The 20,316-nt window shown below is 38.1% G+C and overlaps 1 protein-coding gene across 2 annotated transcripts in view; it reads left to right on the forward strand.

Moving 5' to 3' along the window:
- Positions 1 to 19,703, forward strand: part of AADAT (aminoadipate aminotransferase) — a 32,420-nt gene extending 12,717 nt beyond the window's left edge. For both annotated transcript variants that reach the window (XM_039479190.2, XM_039479189.2), the window contains exons 6-14: positions 5,366 to 5,575; positions 7,916 to 7,981; positions 9,331 to 9,413; positions 10,048 to 10,144; positions 11,670 to 11,731; positions 12,506 to 12,570; positions 14,164 to 14,270; positions 17,949 to 18,050; positions 18,980 to 19,703. In XM_039479190.2, the coding sequence (XP_039335124.1) occupies positions 5,366 to 5,575; positions 7,916 to 7,981; positions 9,331 to 9,413; positions 10,048 to 10,144; positions 11,670 to 11,731; positions 12,506 to 12,570; positions 14,164 to 14,270; positions 17,949 to 18,050; positions 18,980 to 19,021 (834 nt within the window). In that variant the 3' untranslated portion in view covers positions 19,022 to 19,703. The remainder of the gene's footprint in view (positions 1 to 5,365; positions 5,576 to 7,915; positions 7,982 to 9,330; positions 9,414 to 10,047; positions 10,145 to 11,669; positions 11,732 to 12,505; positions 12,571 to 14,163; positions 14,271 to 17,948; positions 18,051 to 18,979) is intronic.
- The last annotated feature ends 613 nt before the right edge of the window (positions 19,704 to 20,316 follow it).

Consider the following 20,316-nt stretch of genomic DNA (forward strand, 5'->3'; position numbering starts at 1 on the left):
CCATAAGCAGGATAATCTTAAATGATATATACAAAATATGTTAAATGTACCCTCTTCTTTATACATTTCTTTTTTGAAATCCAAGTGTATAGGCATTAAAATTAGGTTGTGCAAGCCGGGCACGGTGGCTCAAGCCTGTAATCCCAGCACTTTGGGAGGCCGAGGCGGGTGGATCACAAGGTCAAGAGATCAAGACCATCCTGGTCAACATGGTGAAACCCCGTCTCTACTAAAAATACAAAAAATTAGCTGGGCATGGTGGCGCGTGCCTGTAATTCCAGCTACTCAGGAGGCTGAGGCAGGAGAATTGCCTGAACCCAGGAGGCGGAAGTTGCAGTGAGCCGAGGTCGCGCCATTGCACTCCAGCCTGGGTAACAAGAGCGAAACTCCGTCTCAAAAATAAAATAAAATAAAATAAAATAAAATTAGGTTGTGCAAAATCAGGTCCAATTCTCTTAATATTTCACTTGAAATAAAACTTAAATTATAAAAATTTATTTTTTATTACATTTTATTACCCTATGCATAAGTATAACCATGTTATATGTCAATTTCATATATTAATATGATATAATTTGGACTTTCCACTCCAAAGTTAGATCAGTGGAACTGTGATATGCAAAATGAGGAAGCCGATGATCTGACTCTGCTATGTACTGGTCAGACCACATTGCTGAGAATTAGGTTTGTTTGGGGCAGTCTACTTTAGAACAGAAATGTCCACAACTGGAGCACATTCAGAGAAAGACAGAGTAAATACGGATTGGAAACTACACCATAGGATGAATGGTTGTAGGAACCACAGCTATTTTCCCGAGAAGGAAAAGACTCAGAGCCATGAAAATTGTCCTCAAATACGTAGAAGTTAGCCATGTGACAAAAGAATTAGATTCATTTGTACATGACCTTAGGTTAATAGAACTGGAACCATGGGGAAACAATTTCAGCTCTGTATAAGAACTTGCTAATCATTGGCCTTACCAGACTTCATAAGGGGTTACAACATTAGGTGTTGTAGCCTAATAACTGTACACCTACAACTGTAGGTGCTCAGTCATTTATTCTTGACTGCCCTCTAACACAAATATTCTAAAAGTAATTCTAGCTTAGAGTAGGGGAATTGAATGAGATGACCTTTATGCTCTATTCATTCCAAATTCATGGATTCTTTTTTCAAATTTTATATTATTTTTATGAAAATCAACATATAAAGCAATATATAAAACAATTTGATTTGTAATAGCATCTAAAATAAGAAAATACCCAGGAATCTAACAAAGGAGGTGAAAGACTTGTACATTAAAAACTGAAAAACTTTAAATTAAAGAAAACCCAAATAAATGGAAAGACATCCCTTGTTTATAGATTGGAAGACTTAATATTGTTAAGATGTTAATACTACTCTAAGCAATTTACAGATTCAATACAATCCCTATCGGTATGCCAACAGCCTTTTTTGCAGAATTGAAAAAGCCAATCCTCAAATTGATGTGAGTTTAAGGAACCTAAATAGCCAAAATAAACTTGAAAAAGAGCAAATTTGGAAGACCCCCCACTTCCCAGTTTCAAAACCTACTACAAAGCTATAGTAATCAAACAATGTGGTACTGGCATAAGATAATCATATAGACCAATAGAATCGAACTGAGAGTCCAGAAATAAATACACTAATCCAAGTGATTTCAGTAAGAGTGCCAAGATCATTCAGTAGGGGAAAGGATAGTCTCTCAACTGTGTTGCTGGAACAACTGGATTTCCACATGCGTATGAAAGAACTTGGACCCTTACCTCACAACATATGACAATTTAACTCAGAATGGATCCAAGACTTAAAATAAGGGCTAAAACTACAAAAACTTAGGAGAAAACATAAGGGCAAATTTTTATGACCTTGGATTTGGTGGATTCTTTTAGATATGACCAAAAATATGAGCAACAACAACCATAAAAATAGATAAATCAGACTTGAATATTTAAACTTGGTTGTACATCAAAGAACATTATGAAAAAAGTAAAAAAAGAGTCTATACAATGGGAGAAAGTATTTGTTATCATATATCTAATAAGGCTTTAATATCCAGAATACATAAAGAACTCCTATAGCTCAGCAGCAGAAAGAGGAACGGCCCAATTTAAAAATGGACAAAGGACTTAAATAGACATTAGTCTGAAGAACATGTGCAAAAGGCCAATAAGCACATAAAAAGATGCTCAGCATCATTAGTGCTTAGAGAAGTGCAAAGCAACATAAATCAACATATGAAAGCCGCATGTTCCATAATCATATAGTGGTTAGTACTCTGCAGTGTGTGAGAGCTGCACCTGCAGTCTAATTATTTGGCAAGACTCAGGCCTCAGAGGGAAGAAATGTTTAATAGAGAAATGCAAATCAAAACTGTGAGATACTACTTCACACATACCAGGATGGCTGTTATTTAAAAAAAAAAAAAGTGAATATGTAAAGAAACTGGGTTCATTCATTGCTGGTGGAAATTAAAATGGTGAGGCTGCTGTGGGAAAGTTTGTCAGTTCCTCAGAAAATAGAATTACCATGTGACCCACAATTCCACTCATGGGTATATACCCAAAATTGAATTGAAAACTCAGATACTTGTATACAAATGTTCATTGCAATATTATTTATAATAGCCAAAAGGTAGAAGCAACTCATGTCCATCAATGGATGCATGGATAAATAAAATATGGGTGTATACATACAATGGAATATTGTTCAGCCATAAGAAGGAACACAGATCTGATACATGTTACATATGGATGAACCTCAAAAGCATTTTAACTGTAAGAAGCCAGACACAAAAAGACAAATAATGTATTATTCCAATTATATGAAACATCTAGAATAGATCAATTAATAGAGATAAACAGTAGATGAGTGGCTACCAGGGGCTTGGGAGAGTAGAGAAAGGAGAGTTACTGAGAATGGTTACAGAGTCTATTTGGGGTGAGGAAAAAGTTGTGGAAATAGATAGAGGTGAGGGATGCTCACATTGTGAATGTAATTAATGCCACTGAATTGTACTCCTAAAAAGAGTTAAAATGGGCTAGACAAGGTGGCTTACGCCTGTAATCCCAGCACTTTGGGAAGCCAAGGCAGAAGGATTGCTTGAGGTTAGGACCTCGAGACCATACTGGGCAACATAACAAGACACGTATCTACAAATTTCTTCTTTAATTAGCCAGGTGGAAGGCTGAAGTGGAAGGATCGCTTGAGCCCAGGAGCCTGGTGTTGCAGTGAGCCATAATTGCACCACTGCTCTTTGGCCCGGGCAATAAAGTGAGACCCTGCCTCTTAAAAAAAAAGCTTAAAATGACAAAAATTTTACCACAATTTAAAAAAAAAACTAAAATAAAATAGTTTCTTTTTCTTCATGATTGGATACTAATAATTTATTTTCCTAAACTCCTAAGATTTAAGATTACATGTTGCCTATAAATGTAAAACCGGTATCTACACAGAAAGCGTGTGTATACACACGCATAAATGTTTTCACATATCCAGACAGAAACTGTATGCCAAGCTTTGAGAAAATATGCTAATAAGCATTATGTGTTTACTTTATGGCCCAGCACAGTATTGATTTGCTGTATTGATGATAGATGTGCTTTATAAGATTAAGGCCTTTTAAATTTAAATTTGTCATAAGCAGGATCTGAATTGCTCTTTCTTTATGCATAATTCTACATTTGACTGCTAAAAGAGTATTTGCTTTTCATTTGCAATTTTTTGAGAACCTTATTCAATTATTATGTTTTTTTTTTCTTTAATGCTCATCCATGAATGAGATTCCACAATATTTGTAGAAAACTAAGTCTATAAGCAATACCAGTACGTGCCCATTCAGCCTTAGCAGTTGGTGGAATATGGAAACTCTGCTGTACTACTTGGTGATCTGCTCATCCCATTCATGTCCCACCACCACCCTGGCTTCACTGACTCCTCTCCTAGGACCATACTCTGGACCATGGTCCAGAGTTAATGTCAGCATAATGGGAGGCCTACAGGGCCCCATTCCAGCCTGCACTGTACCTGATATCCCATGCGATACCACTTGTTAAACATCTTTAATATCACCCCTGCTTGTGACTATTCTATGTATGAACACAACACTAAATAAATCATGTGATTTATTTACTCTGTCAAAAAATATTCATTTATAAAACTACTTTATAACCCAGCTGTAATTATAATTATAAAGATAACTCATGGGTAGTCATCATGGACATAAAGATGGCAACAGTAGATACTGAGGCCGACTGCAGGGGAGAGGCAGGAAAGGGGCGCAGGCTTGAAAAAAAATACCCCTTGGGTACTATGCTCAGTACCTGGGTAACAGGAGCAATCATACCCCAAACTTCAACATCATGCAGTACCTATGTCATAAACCTGCACATGAACCCCTTGAATCTAAAATAAAAGTTGAAAAATAATAATAATGAAAAAAAATCAGAAGAAAAGGTAATTCCATCAGAAGAAGCTAGACTGTGCTGCGTAATGAATGACTCTAGTACAGCTTGATTTCTCTCACACTCCATATCCTTAAGACTGCTGGGGCTCAGTTCCATGACATCTTCTAAGCCCCAAATTGACAGAAGCAACCTCTGTCTGAAACATGGACAATTTTAGAGCAGAAGGAAAAGAGACATAGAGAACTACACACTCGCTTTTAAAGCTTCTGCTCCGAATTTTTTGCCCAGTGCAAGATACATGGCCATACCAGACAAATGGGGCAAGAAAGTGTCATGTAATTCTCTGGGAAGGGACAGGAGGTATTTTTGAACACTGATGGAACCTGCCCCAGGGGAACAATAGAATTAAAATGTATAACCTCAACCCTCAGGAGCTCAGAGCTTAGTGCGGATATGTATATAGATATAGATATAGATATATACACACACACACACATACATATATATATACATACATATATGTATTTTTTTTTTCCTTTTTCTTTTTTGAGATGGAGTCTTGCTCTGTTGCCCAGACTGGAGTGCAGTGGTGTGATCTTGGCTTACTGCAACCTCTGGCCCCCGTGTTCAAGCAATTCTTCTGCCTCAGCCTCCCGAATAGGTGGGACTACAGGTGCACGCCACCATGCCTGGCTAATTTTTGTATTTGCAGTAAAGACAGGGTTTCACCCTATGGACCAGGCTAGTCTCAAACTCCTGACATCATGATCTGCCCGTCTCAGGCTCGCAAAGTCCTGGGATTGCAGACGTGAGCCACCAGGCCAGGTTTATATATTTTTAAGGGTATAAATGGGCAAGTTCTTGGTTAGAAAGAAAAAAAAATGGCACTTACATTTTGTGATCATGTCTGACTCAGGCTTTCTTTTGTGCTCAACAGCTGCACCCACTGGGCTGCAACATTATTAATGTTGCCAGTGATGAATATGGGATCGTTCCAAATTCCCTCAGAGATGTACTTTCCAGATGGAAACCAGAAGATTCAAAGAATCCCAAGAAAAACACTCCCAAATTGCTTTATACTGTTCCAAATGGTAACAACCCTACTGGAAACTCATTAACAAGTGAACGCAAAAAGGAAATCTATGAGGTATTGTAGAAGAATGGGTGAAAGTAGTTATGCTCCTTTTTCTTTTTGACTTTTTAGAAAAGCACTATGCAAGATCCCTTATTAACCTTTTGCTTTCAAGGAATATAATTTTTAATAAAGGGAAATCATGTATAGTCAGGGTTCTAATAAATTTGGACCCAATAAATTTCTGCATCTTTCATTACTTATGAGATTTTTCTTTTCCCATAATTGATGTTTTAATACAAAAGAAATAACATTCTTGGCCTGATGTTAAATTTTATGAAATTATTTCATATTTTACCCCAAGTTTGATTTCCATTAGTTTCCATGTTGTTAACTTGTCTCTTCTGCTTCCTATTCTTTGTCATCTTAAGTTACCAAGAATTCTTTAAAAATAAGAGGCATCCTCCTCTTTCATGTAATCTCTTTGAGATAACTATGATGCCTATCTTTTCTCTATAAACATTTTTTTAAGTATGAAACATATATTAAGCTCTACAGAAATCTTTGAAAAATAAGAGAAATATGCCTTTTAGAAAGTACCTTTTATGTATGTGACTGTGCTCCCAACCTTTCACTTTAAATAGCTTTTGAAAATAAATACCAAACCCATGTTAAACTCTATAGAAGTTAGTCACGTGCAGTGGAATCATGGAGAAGATTTCAGCCAGTTCCTTTTACTTAGAAAATTTTTAGGTTCAAAATATTGTCTCAGGTTGGGTGCAGTGGCTCACACCTATAATCCCAGCACTTTGGAAGGCTGAGGTGGGAGGATCGCTTGAGCCCAGGAGTTTGAGACCAGCCTGGGCAACATAGCAAGACCCTGCTCTAAATATATATCGTCATGTTCTTATTTTTGAACTTCCCGGGCTCTGTCCTGAGCTCTTCTCTGCTTACATACTCCCCCAGACAGCCTCGTCCAGTTTTGTGGCTCTTCCATTATATACACAATAGCTGCTACATTGCCTGGCTCATACCTCTTCCCCAGGCTTCCGTATCCAACTTTCTACTGCTATCACCACAGAGATGTCTAATAAGTATTTCACACTTAACATGCCCAAAATAGAACTCCTGATTTTCCACAGCCCCATCCCAAACCTCTGATCCACAGCCTCTCACATTGTCCATCTCCACAGAGTGCAGCTGTGAACAGTTACCCTTCATTCCTGTGTTTCCCTCCTGTATGCCACGCCTCCCCCACATCTGGCTCCTCCTGTGGACTCTACCACTGAGCTCATCCAAGTCCCTCCATTTTTCTCTGCTGCCATCACTCTTCCCATCACTGAGCCACTGCCTGCCCTTACTGGACTCCTCCAATGTCTTCTGCACTGGACCAGCTACATTTCACCCTGCCCTCTAACCAGTCACACGCTTCACACAGTAGCCAGCCTCGTCCATCCCTGTGGATATCTCAGTATAAAGCCAGGCTCTGGGTTCTCCTGTTTACAACCCTCCAGCGGTTTCCCCTTGCAGTTGAAACAAAGCACAAATTCTTTTATCTGCCTTGCAGAGCCATGTAACATAGTCCATCTGGTCTCAAGCCATATCTTATCATTCCCGCTGCCCTTGGGGCAGCTGCACTGTCCATTTTAGCCTTTAACCATGTCAAGTGTCTTGTTCATCCTGGGGCCTTTGCCCTCATTCATCCCTCAGTCTAGATTCTTCTTCCCTGATATTTGCACAACTGACTTCCTCCTGTCATTTTAAGCTCTGATGTTACCTCGTCTACCCTGTTACTCCCTCCCTCACCTGTTGTAATGCTCTGCCCAGCACATTAAAGCCACCCATCTAGCTTGGTGCGGTGGCTCATGCCTGTAGTCTCAGCACTTTGGGAGCCTGAGGCGAGTGGATCACGAGGTCAGGAGTTTGAGACCAGCCTGGCCAACACGGTGAAACCCCATCTCTACCAAAAATACAAAAATTAGCTGGGTGTGGTATTGCATGCCTGTAATCCCAGCTACTCAGGAGGCTGAAGCAGGAGAATTGCTTGAGCCCAGTAGACGGAGGTTGCAATGAGCCAAAATTGCACCACTGCACTCCAGCTGGGCGACAGACCCAGATGCTATCTCAAAAAATAAATACATAAAACCACTCATCTAATGTTTCTAATGCTCATGATCCACTGGCCTTTGTATATTCTGTCTTTCCCCCTGGAATCTAACTTCCTTGAAAATAAGAGCCTTTAATGCCAGGTTGATTTTTTTGTCCTCATTGTCTAAGATAATAGACACGCAGTAGCTTCTTGAATGAGTGAATGAGTACAAAGAATTACAATTCCAAGTGAATTTAATGTTGGATCACTTTTAAGAAATAAATAGATTGCTTTAAGAAATAAACAATTACTTCAACCTTTTTTAGCTTGCAAGGAAATATGATTTCCTCATAATAGAAGATGATCCTTACTATTTTCTCCAGTTTAACAAGGTAAGTGATGATATGAATTTATTTCACTATTAGAAGATAAATTGTTGTAAGTTACTGCACTGTGTTGGATATTAGCCTGACCAGAGTCAGAACGAATCCACTTTTACATGGAAAGTATATGAATGAAGATCAGTCTGTTACTGTTTCACTTTTCAGTCTTCCGGTTTTATTATGGGATTAGTACCTTTCTTTTTTGGTATTACTGCTCTTTCCAGAAATTACTTACCTTCAAAATAGTAGTGGCGTTCTGTACCAGGCACTGGGGAAAACAGAGTGAATCAGGGCTGATGGATGTCTTGAACTCCATATCCAGGTTCACAGCTCCTCAAGCATCACCCAGGGATGTGAACTGAGTTTCATCTATGGCTGTCAGCTTCTCTGTGTTGGTAGCGGCTGATTAGAATGATGTCTGAGAAGGATTAGGAAGCTGTGCTTAAACTGAAGGAGAAAGAGGGCTGCACTCCGTTGGCAGCATCCCCCTTGGACACAAGAGGCGGCATCACAGGCGGCACACCACACATTTGCCACCTGCTGTTTATGTCCTGGAACTTATTACAGAGTGCTGGGCATTTAGATTTATTCTTGCTACATTATGTATGTGTGCTACCGTTCATGATTACTTTTTTCTGATAGATGATAATCATGGTAAGACCAAAGCCTGATTCTTCAAAAGCCAACACTTTCTTTGCTCTCAGGGCCGCAAAGAACTTATACTTGGATTCTGCTTGCCCTTTAAACATACCAAGAAGAGACAAGAACTCTTGATTTCTCTATAGCGTTTCCGAAAACATCACATTTGCCTCCTGCCTCCCACCCTCAGCATACCAGCAAATTCCCTTTCTCATTCGTAGCTACTTTTAAAGTAAATGTTGAAGTCAGTATTTCATATTGACTCATTCCTCATCTCCATTCTCATGGTTTTTCTTTCCGTCAGTCCTAAGGATCAGCGTTGTCTCTCTGAACACTGCAGAGTGCCACTGGCTATCTTCATGATGGTCTTGTTCCAACTAGTCTTTCTTGAATCCCTCCTTTAAGTCTGTTAATCCTGGATTTTAACCTCTGGGGCAAAGAGGGCCTGTTTGAAGTGTCCCTAAATTCATAGTAATGGCATCTGGAGCAAATAAATATGCCCTGGTGTGTGTTTTTGGCAGAACAGCCATGAAGACAAGCAGATGCTAATAAAACAACATGCATCTTTGTTATTCTATGTTAAAGGGTTGAAGTAAAGGTAAGGGAATATGAGTAATATTGTTATCCAAATCCATGTCCTGTCTACTCTATACAAAGTAATCATATGGTAACTAACAGAGCTTTCAAACCAGTAGCATTTTTTAATTTTTCATTTTAAGTTCAGGGCACCAACGTTTCTTTCCATGGATGTTGATGGACGTGTCATCAGAACTGACTCTTTTTCAAAAATCCTTTCCTCTGGGTAAGGCCCTATGTCTCTAACTTGATGTGAGATCTAATAGAGCCAGAGACAATACCTTAGTATCTTTTAGTCCAGACCATTCTTTTCCCTTAAGATGCGTGTATTCTACTTACGTTAAACCACCAGTTTGATTATTAATATTAACATAGGCCTTTTCTCTGTTTATTCACCTCCAGTAGTCAAAGATTCTTGGCCATTTGTCTAAAGTTGTAGTGGGACCTGTCAGGTTTTTTATATCAGGTATGAAAGGGCACATTTGGAAATACCAGGTATGAAAAGACACATTTGGAAGGGGTCAGTCTTGTTTTAAATGTACACTTTGATATCGGGTATGAAAGGGCACATTTGGAAACGGTAGGTCTTGTTTTAAATGTAGACTTTGATATCGGGTATGAAAGGGCACATTTGGAAATGGTCAGTCTTGTTTTAAATGTACACTTAAATTGTCTTCGAAATAAGAAGTAGTTGGTGTTATTAGAATGTTTTGATCACCTAGAACCACGTTGTCCCCAGGTCGCAACTGTCTAATGAAGTCAGACATGATTCATTCAAGAGATTATGGCTTAATACATAAAGTGATATGTATTAATTGCTCATATGGAATTCGCATCATGCCTTTTCTCTTTTGACATAGGTTGAGAATAGGATTTTTAACTGGTCCAAAACCCTTAATAGAAAGAGTTATTTTACACGTACAAGTTTCAACAATGCACCCCAGCACTTTTAACCAGGTAAGGACAATTTAGGAAATACATATTTTTGTAATCAGATGAGAATTTTTAAGAAATAGTTGGTAGAGAGCAGAAAGTCCAAGCCTGTTCAGTGATTTCGTAGTTTGCCGCCTTTGCAGATGTGCTAATCTTTCCTAATGAAATTGGTTGGAATGCATTTTAATTAAAATGAAGTGAAATTAATTTAAGAGAATGTGTAAATTTCCTCACAAACTTTGAGAAATTATTGGATCCCTCCGTAACACAACCTTGCAGGTCGCAAGAATATGAATAGAATAGAAAAGTTTGTGCAGAATAAGACACTTATTTGATATTGTATGTTCCATAAAGTGCAAATGGCCCCATGTTTTACCAAGTAGGGGATTTTTTTTTTCATATTTTTGGTATCTGTTATCAACACAAGTTCACTATCAATTTATAACATTTTAAGCTTCTTTTTTTTTATCTTTTTTAGTTTTTATTTTTTGAGACAGAGTCTCACTCTGTCGCCCAGGCTGGAGAGCAGTGGCACAACCTTAGCTCACTGCAACCTCTGTCTCCCAGGTTCAAGTGATTCTCCTGCCTCAGTCTCCTGAGTAGCTGGGATTACAGGCTCACATCACCTTGCCCGGCTAATTTTGTATTGTCAGTACAAACCGAGTTTCACCATGTTGGCCAGGCTGGTCTCTAACTCCTGACCTGTGGTGATCCGCCTACCTCAGCCTCCCAAAGTGCCAGGATTACAGGCATGAGCTACCATGCCAGCCTAGAACTTCTGTTTTAAATAGATAATCTCCAAATATGTCATGTAAATTTACACATCTACGGTACATTTTTATAGTTAGAGAAGCAATATAGTGTGGCAATTAACAGCACGGGCAGGAGCTAGGTAGGCTGACTGAATTGAGGCTGTGGGACTTCAGAAAAGTTAACTTAAACCTTGTTCCTCATTAGTAAAATCGAGTTGTGGCCGGGCGCGGTGGCTCAAGCCTGTAATCCCAGCACTTTGGGAGGCCGAGGCGGGTGGATCACAAGGTCAAGAGATCGAGACCATCCCGGTCAACATGGTGAAACCCCGTCTCTACTAAAAATACAAAAAATTAGCTGGGCATGGTGGCACGTGCCTGTAATCCCAGCTACTCAGGAGGCTGAGGCAGGAGAATTGCCTGAACCCAGGAGGCGGAGGTTGCGGTGAGCCGAGATCGTGCCATTGCACTCCAACCTGGGTAGCAAGAGCGAAACTCCGTCTCAAAAAAAAAAAAAAAAAGAAAAGAAAAAAAAAAAGTAAAATCGAGATGTATTACATTTGGTAAAATATGTTAGTATCTTACAGTAGTGCCTGCTATATAGCAAGTACTGTATCAGTATTATTTTTACTAATATTGTCATTGACATTTGTTTTAAATCACTGACTATATAAGCTAGGTTCAGCTTGTTATATATTCTTGTGGTTTACATGTAATCAAAAGCGATTTGTGTGTTACCTATGGCGAAAATTACATTTTCAGGGAATGAAATATGGTATTTATGATTTTACCTCTTTTAGCTCATGATATCACAGCTTCTACATGAATGGGGAGAAGAGGGTTTCATGGCTCATGTAGACAGGTACTGTATCATTTCTTTAAATATTTATGAACAAAATAGGAGCCCAGTAGTGAACATAGCACAGATGAACTACAGCATTGATTTAGTCTTCCTTCCCAAGTATCCTAGGGAAGGTAGAGGCAATAGGATCATAATTATAAGTCAAAAGTCTATTCATTTTATTAGCTCTTTAACTAGAAAATCTTCTCAGCATCCAGGCTGTGGTTTGAAAGCAGTAAACTATTTGTACACATACATATTTTATTTAATAATGATTAATTGTGAAGGACACATGACACAGAATTTAGCTCAAGTGAAGATGAATGTGAACATAATTTCTCTAAATAGTCTGTATATTGGTACATGTTATGGATTACTTTAGCTGTGTAAATGTGGTACCTCCTAGGAAATTGAGAAATAAGGAGGAATGGGGTATTCACATTCCCAGACCAGTGATTCATCATTTCAATAGTGTTGTCTTTTATCCTGACTGATGAGAACCAGTACTGAGACAACTAACAGAGATTGATCCTGCAACTCCTAGGTTTCATGTGACATAGAAATAGACTTTTCTTTATTAAATTTCATTTTGTAATTATTCTACAATGAAGAAAAAAAGACAGTGGTTAAAATTGATCACCAGACAAGTGAAACAAATATGCTCTGATTTTCTATCAAGCATTCAACATTTTAGTCAAGATGGAAAACAAATTCTTATAGCCTGGACTCTGGAACCTTTTTTGCTTCTGTGTTCAATGTACTGAGCACATCCTTTTCATCGTTTTCTTCTTCTAGGGTTATTGATTTCTATCGTAACCAGAAGGATGCCATATTGGCAGCTGCAGACAAGTGGCTAACCGGTGAGTGGAACGTACGTTCATCCTTATGATAAACAGTAGCACCTGGAAGGTAGGGGCTAAACACTGCCTACTACTAACAATCCTGGTGGAAAAGTAACAGTCCAGGAGTATGCTTGCCAAAGAAGCGTTACTCCATAAGTGATCTCAGAAGTCACATTTGACAAACCTGGACACAGATCTTCCTGTCTACTTTCCTATCTGCAATGAATTTGTGATTTTTTAAAAAATGATCTAAAAATCAACCACTAACTTACTTTAAGTTTAATAATACCTATTTTCAAGAATTTTAGTCATTTCAAAATTTTACTCCAAAGGGTAAAATTATCAAACCATTCTTCCTTCTCTAACTAAATTGTACAAAGGCAGATGTCCCATTGACAAATTAATTGCCTTCTAATCATTAACCTCATTTATCTCTGTAATATTATCTATTGCTGATTTGATTGCAAGATGTTTTAGATTCATTTTTCTATTATGAAAGAAGGTCAGATTAATCACATGGCCTTAACTATATTATTCAAATGCCGTTGATATAAATAATAGTAAACCAAAAATAGCAATTCCATATTTCTGTCCTGTCTTATTTTCTATAAAGTCTTGATAAAAACAGAATTAGTGGCTGGGTGTGGTGGCTCACACCTGTAATCCCAGCACTTAGGGAGGCCAAGGGGTGGATCACCTGAGGTTGGGAGTTTGAGACCAGCCTGGCCAATATGGCGAAACCCCATCTCTACTAAAAATATAAAAATTAGTTGGGCATGGTGGCAGGCGCCTATAATCCCAGCTACTCAGGAGGCTAAGCCAGGAGAATCGCTTGAACCTGGGAGGCAGAGGTTGCAGTGAGCCTCGATCATGCCATTGCACTCGTCTGGGTAACAAGAGCAAAAGTTCGACTCCCCCCACCCCAAAAAAAAAAACAGATTTAGTATCTTTTTGACAAGAGCACTATTTTACCACTTTGCATAATAGTACTGAAGAAAAACATCTAATCAACAGCAAGGTCTTTTTTTTTTAAGATGGTAATTTAAATTGAAAATAATTATGCTTTGTTATTGATTTCTCTATCCTAATACTCAATGAAATATAAAGCCCACAACTGCTTCTGGAATTCTTGAGTTTTTAGTATTTGTTTTCCTAATTAATTTCATTCTGATAAAAATGCTAACCCATTGGACTTCTAAACTATTGCAAGAACAATAGGATTCATTAAAATGCTGGAAAAATCCATAAATAATAGACGAATCCTCTTCTAAATTGAAATACGCATGTTTGTCTAGGTATGGTTCTAAGTGAAGGAGAGAGGAGTGGGCCTTGTGCTACCGTAAGACTGACTACGTTGTAAATATGCCCACGGGAGCTGTTCACTGCCCATCTTACCTCTGCCTTCCTCCCTCACCCACGCTTACTCTTTCAAATCAAACCCAGAACATCAATTTTCAAGGCTCATAAAAGGATATTTTTTAAAATGCTATAATTGAAGGAACTTTTTAGGAGTACTAGTTTCTAGTTACTGCAGTTACACCACTTAACACACCTGATATCATCCAAAATGCCTTACTTTGGAAGACATTTATTCTCTTCTTTTGTTTATAGGTTTAGCAGAATGGCATGTTCCTGCTGCCGGAATGTTTTTATGGATTAAAGTTAAAGGCATTAAAGATGTAAAAGAACTGATTGAAGAAAAAGCCGTTAAGATGGGGGTAAAGCTGGGAGGCGAAGGGCGGGGATATTTTACTCGAATAGAAATGGAAGGGAATGTTTCTTGTTGCCCACCTCCCAACTCAACATGTTCTAATATTAGATACTTTATTGCATTATCAAAATCATAATAGGTTTGGGGTTACATAATTATCCAGCTGGTCTAGATTAGTGGAAATACAGTTGTTCATCTCAGCTACTGATTAGCATAGTGGCTGAGGGAAGTCTCTGGAGCCACCTTGTTGGGTTCGAATCCCAGCATCACTCCATATGTGGCCTTGAGTAGGTTACCCTTTCTCTGTTTTGTCTGTAAAACAGTGGTAATAAGAATCCCTCCCTCATAAGGTGGCTCTGATGATTCAGTGAGTTTATACGTTTAAAGCCCTTATACTACTATGTGGCACATACTCAGGGCTCAAAAGGCATTAGCCACTAGTATTTAAAATGAAGGGTTTTCTTCTGACCATGAAAATAAAGGCCGGGTGTGGTGGCTCATGTCTGTAATCTCAGCACTTTGGGAGGCTGAGGCGGGTAGATCACAGGTCAGGAGTTTGAGACTAGCATGGCCAAGATGGTGAAACCCTGTCTCTACTAAAAATACAAAAGTTAGCCAGGCATGGTGGTGGGTGCCTGTAATCCCAGCTGCTCAGGAGGATGAGACAGAGAATTGCTTCAACCTAGGAGGTGGAGGTTGCAGTGAGCTGAGATTGCGCCACTGCACTCCAGCCGGGGTGACAGAGCGAGACTCTTTCTCAAAACAAATAAAAAGAAAGAAAGCATACTCATGGTAGGATATTTGGAAAATATATAAAAACCTAATGAAAAGTTCGTAAATAGTCCATGATTTTACCATCCAGATTTTGTGACCATTTATAGTATAGTTTCTCGAAGAGCTTGTTCTTCTAGTATTTTGGCTGTGCAATTATTTTACACGGTTAAAAATAATACAGAAAAGTTTGTATCCTGATTTTCTTTTCACTTAAAATTAGCTCATAGAATGTCTCCTGTGTTTCTTTTTCTCTCTCTCTCTCTCTTTGTATTTAAATTATAAGTCTACTTAAGTTTCATTTGGGGGCATCGAGCAAGCTGAAAATTCTATATACTTTTCTGTGTAGTTAGCTTTTTTGTATTTTTTTTTTGTATTCTGTGTATTTACTTTTCTGTAAATAATTTAGCTTTTCAGTGTACCAGCTAAATTATTCCTTCTCCATTAATTAAAGCTATTAGCATGCTTGTCAGTCTTTTATATACACTGAAATCTGTTGCTAGATACGCTTTTGTCTTGACTCATAAGTACTGAAGGACAGATTGCATTGATGATGGCCAAGTGCCATGTTAGCGCCTAAGAGACAAGGTGCTCCAGAAGTCAGATCTAGAGAGACTGCCTGGCCTTCAGTCCTGCCTCCACCACCTTGGGAAAGCTGTATTCTCTCTTAACCATCTTACTTAAGGGCAGGACTCAGACTTTATTCATTGTTCTATTCCTAATCACATCACATAGTAAGTACTTAATAAACACTTAATTGACTTATTTCAAATAAATACATTGTAGTATAATCAGTTTGATACATTCTTTGCTTTTCTGTCAATGCCATTATCATCAGAGTATGTGGTAAGTGGTTATCTGTTAAGTATGTCTGTCCTAGGCACTAAGAATATAGGCTTTGTATTTTACTGTACCTTCTTCAGTCCTCTTCATTTATTCCCTAGATCCTGCTACGTGTTCCTTTCTTTACCTTTTCTTAATAATTTGCAGCTTTATCCCCACTTTGTTAGCCCAGATGTTGATTATCTTGCAAAGAGATTATTACCACTCCCTTCTCCTTCATTTTCTTGCTTCTAGTACATCCCAAAACTTTTCCATACTACTGGGAGAAATGTGGCTTTCTTTTTTTTTTTTTTTTTTTTTTTTTTTTTTTTTTTTTTTTGAGACAGAGTCTTGCTCTGTCACCAGGCGCCAAGCTGGAGAGCAGTGGCGCAATCTCGACTCACTGCAACCTCCACCTCCCGGGTTCAAGCAATTTTCCTGCCTCAGCCTCCCGAGTAGCTGGGACTACAGGTACTCGCCACCATGCCCAGCTAATTTTTATATTTTAGTAGAGACAGGGTTTCATCATGTTGGCCAGGGTGGTCTTGATCTCTTGACCTCATGATCCACCTGCCTCAGCCTCCCAAAGTGCTGGGATTACAGGCGTGAGCCACCGCGCCTGGCCCAGCTTTCATTTTATTTTTAAATAGAACAGAGAAACCCATCTTCTGCCTTGAAATCTTTTCCCCAGAGTAATCCAAATCATTTCACACCCAACTCCTCCTATTTTAATGGACAGTGTAACAAGCAGTTAATGCCTTTGAAGATCATGATTGTACTAGTCAACCCTAACCACCACAGAAGATAAACTTCAAGGTCAGGCACGGTAGCTCACACCTGTAATCCCAGCACTTTGGGAGGCTGAGGCGGGTGGATCATGAGGTCAGAGTTCGAGACCAGCCTGGCCAACATGGCGAAACTCCTTCTCTACTAAAAATGCCAAAAATTAGCCAGGCATGGTGGCACACACCTGTAAATCCCAGCTCCTCATGAGGCTGAGGCAGAAGAATCGCTTGAACCCGGGAGGCGGAGGTTGCTGTGAGCTGAGATCACACCATTACACTCCAGCCTGGGTGACGGAGCAAGACTCTGTCTCAAAAAATAAAAAAATAAACTTCAAAATCTCAAAAACTTAATAAACAATAGAAGTTTATTTCTGACTCACATAAAATTTTAAGATGCGACCTGCATCCTCCTGTGTTCCAACAGTGATTCAGAGGCCCTAGTTTCTTACATCTCGTTGCTTTTCAGTCAACACACGGATTCCAGGATAACTACAGAATGGAAAAAGCATAGTGGATCATGCATGGGATTATTTTTATGGATCAGCCTTAGACATCACTGACATGGCTTCTGCTTACATCCATTGGCTAGGATTCGCTGTCGTGGTCACACAGCTAGGAAGAGGGTGGGAAATAGGGTGCATGTGATGCCCAGGAAGAAGAGGAAATGACACTTACAGTCAGTGAACTGTCTGCCCCTGTGGCTGTCAAGAACAGCAGCTCTTCCCGCCACCCCGTCTTAACAGGCTTCCTTAATTTTATGTATTAAATTTTTTATTCCTTCATTTTATGTGTTAAATGTTTTACCTCCTTTCAGTTACTTGAGGGCACCAATTTTCTTCCCATCTCAGGGCCTTTACTCTCTCTATACTCAAATACTACTTTTTGCCTGACCTCATTTCTTTCGGGCCCAGCTTAAAAGTACCTGTCAAACTTACTAACTTAAAAGTTGCTTTTCTAGTTCGAGTAGTAAACATTTGTTTGTATTTATTACCATTTAGCTTTAGTAAGCTGCCCTTTCTACATTAAAGCTGGAATTTGAGTGTTCTCAGTTTCCCTGTATTCCTGATATTTTGAGAAGAGATAGCATTTGCCATATTTATTCTGAACTTTTTTTTTCAGTTTCTCTGTGTTTAGTTTTGTTCATTGTATGGCATACATAATTTGTAGATAAATTAGTATTTTTTCTTGTGATTTCTTTCACTGCTTTTAAACTTAAAACATCTTCCCCTACTCTGAGATTAGGCTTAACTATATTATCTGAGTTTTCCTTTAGTAGTACATTGCTTATCTTCCACAAACTCTCTTAGGTATTAATGCTCCCTGGAAATGCTTTCTACGTGGATAGCTCAGCTCCTAGCCCTTACTTGAGAGCATCCTTCTCTTCAGCTTCTCCAGAACAGATGGATGTGGTGAGTGCAGTATTCTCTTCAGAGTAACACTAGCTAGCAGTTCTGTTTTTTAATGCATGAGTTTACTTTTTAAATTAAGACATTACTTATTATCTGTTTTGGTTTCTAAAATCCAGATATTCATTAATCACTCATGAACTACCATTAAAAAAAAAAACTCATTTTACTTTGTTGCTAGACTTCTATAGAAATGAGACTAAATTGGAGTTAAAGTTGATTGTCTGCATGAATACTGTATCACAACCTACTGAGCTGGGTAGATTGTCATGTTATGAGGAAAACCTCTTTCCTTCCTTTATTGATTTAACATAAGCCAGAAGTACAAATTCATGATAGCTATCTGTCTCTCTGAAGAAAGAAGTATCAGCAAGGTTCAAATGGAATAACATTCTTAAGTTAATCACAAACTAGCTTTAACCAAAATAAGCTGTGTCTGTGGAAATCAAACAGAACTGCTGTAAATTGAACATGCCACTAACCTTGAGAAGAGTTGATATTTATTCTTGGAAATGGACTTTTTAGGCATGTTCTTTATTTACTTTCTTTCTCCTGGCATTAAATATGTTTTTCATAAGTTCTCTCTGCTTTAATATATCCGTGGAGTTGGACATTGAAACTATATAAAATGCAGGTGAGAGATTATATAAAAATCTAAAATAATCCATGTTACGGATAAAACGGAAAATGATCTTGAAGGCCGCAAGAACAACAACAAAAAAAAATCCTGGCAATCTGATGTTCTTCAGCATATTTTAGTAGACATTGATGGCATCCTGCACAGATAAAGTTGATGTTAAACCTGACTACCTGACTTTTCAATGCCTTCTCGACCTTATACAGATACTCTTTGTTTGGATTTTCAAAGTTATTACAGAATTTCTTAATGTAGTATCTTAATTGAATTAATTCTAATCTTTTTTCTGTTTTAGGCCTTCCAGGTATTAGCACAACTTATAAAAGAATCTTTATGAAGAAATTAAACTAGGTTGGACATGGTGGCTCACACCTGTAATCCCAGCACATTGGGAGGCTGAGGAGGGAGGATCACTTGAGCCCAGGAATTCAAGGCTGCAGTAAGCTATGATCACACCACTGCACTCTGGCCTGGGTGGCAGAATGAGACTCTGTCTCTAAAAAAAGAGAAAGAAAGAAATCAAACTAATCATGCTGCTCATGGATTTTCCCAATAAATTTATTGTTTTGGCAGGAAGAAATGAACACTGGTATTAGACTTATGGATTGAATTTCCTCAAACATGTCCTATCTGTAGTAGTTCAACTAGACACCTTTTAAAGTGCCTCTAAATTCATCAGATGGCCAAAATGTATTTATAGTCCACTCATGCTTTTGAAAAATGTTCAACCTGTAAAAATTTTCTTGGATTTATTATAAAGAACTTTATAGTTGCTTTATAATTTCCCATAAATTCTCTTTGAAACTAACATTTTACATTGAATTATTTTGAGAGTTTAAAGAAACAATTAAGTTCAAAATGGTATATAGTGTGTACTTTTTCTACTTTTAGGAAAATTTAATGAGAGCTTATTGCAAAAATTCTTATAATTTGATCATTATAAGTGACTTTTAGTGAAAGTATCATAAACATATGTTCTGCCACAGAAATTCCTTTAAAATAAAATTCTTATACCTAAAGGCATCAGACTTATTAATTCTAAGTAAGGATGGGAGATTGTGGACTTAGGAGAATTTACTACGTTGCATTTTCATAATATTACAAAATTTATAAAAACATTCTTATCAGTTATGTAATTTAAATCTACTTTTAAGGTATTAGGAAATATTTTTTTAGAGATTTTTTTCTCACATTTTAAAATTTCCATTTATCAAAGTAAAATATGCTCATTTTAGAATTTTCAAACAATCCAGAATATATAAGGAATAAAGTAAAAGCCACTCACTATCTCACCCCCAATGCTAACTGCTTATGCATTTAGCATTCTTCCCTTGCAGTGTTTTTCTCTGCATACGTATGTAATATCTGGAAGAAAATGGTCTCCCTGTGACAATGTATCATAAACACACTGTATTCATTTACTATCACTGTTTAACAAATTGACAAAGTGTTCCACGACCCAGTAATTGTAAAGTCATAAGTACCTTTGAGGAATGAGGACGTTTATGTCATTGTTACTTATGTCATCCCTTTTGTACATAAACATCATCACAGTTATTATGTTCCTGGACATCTGGATGCGGTTACATCTTTGAACGGCTAAAATTCTCAAGCAGAAATCTCAGCCTCAAT

This window comes from Saimiri boliviensis, chromosome 3 (genome assembly GCF_048565385.1).
Source record: "Saimiri boliviensis isolate mSaiBol1 chromosome 3, mSaiBol1.pri, whole genome shotgun sequence".
NCBI lineage: Eukaryota > Metazoa > Chordata > Mammalia > Primates > Cebidae > Saimiri > Saimiri boliviensis.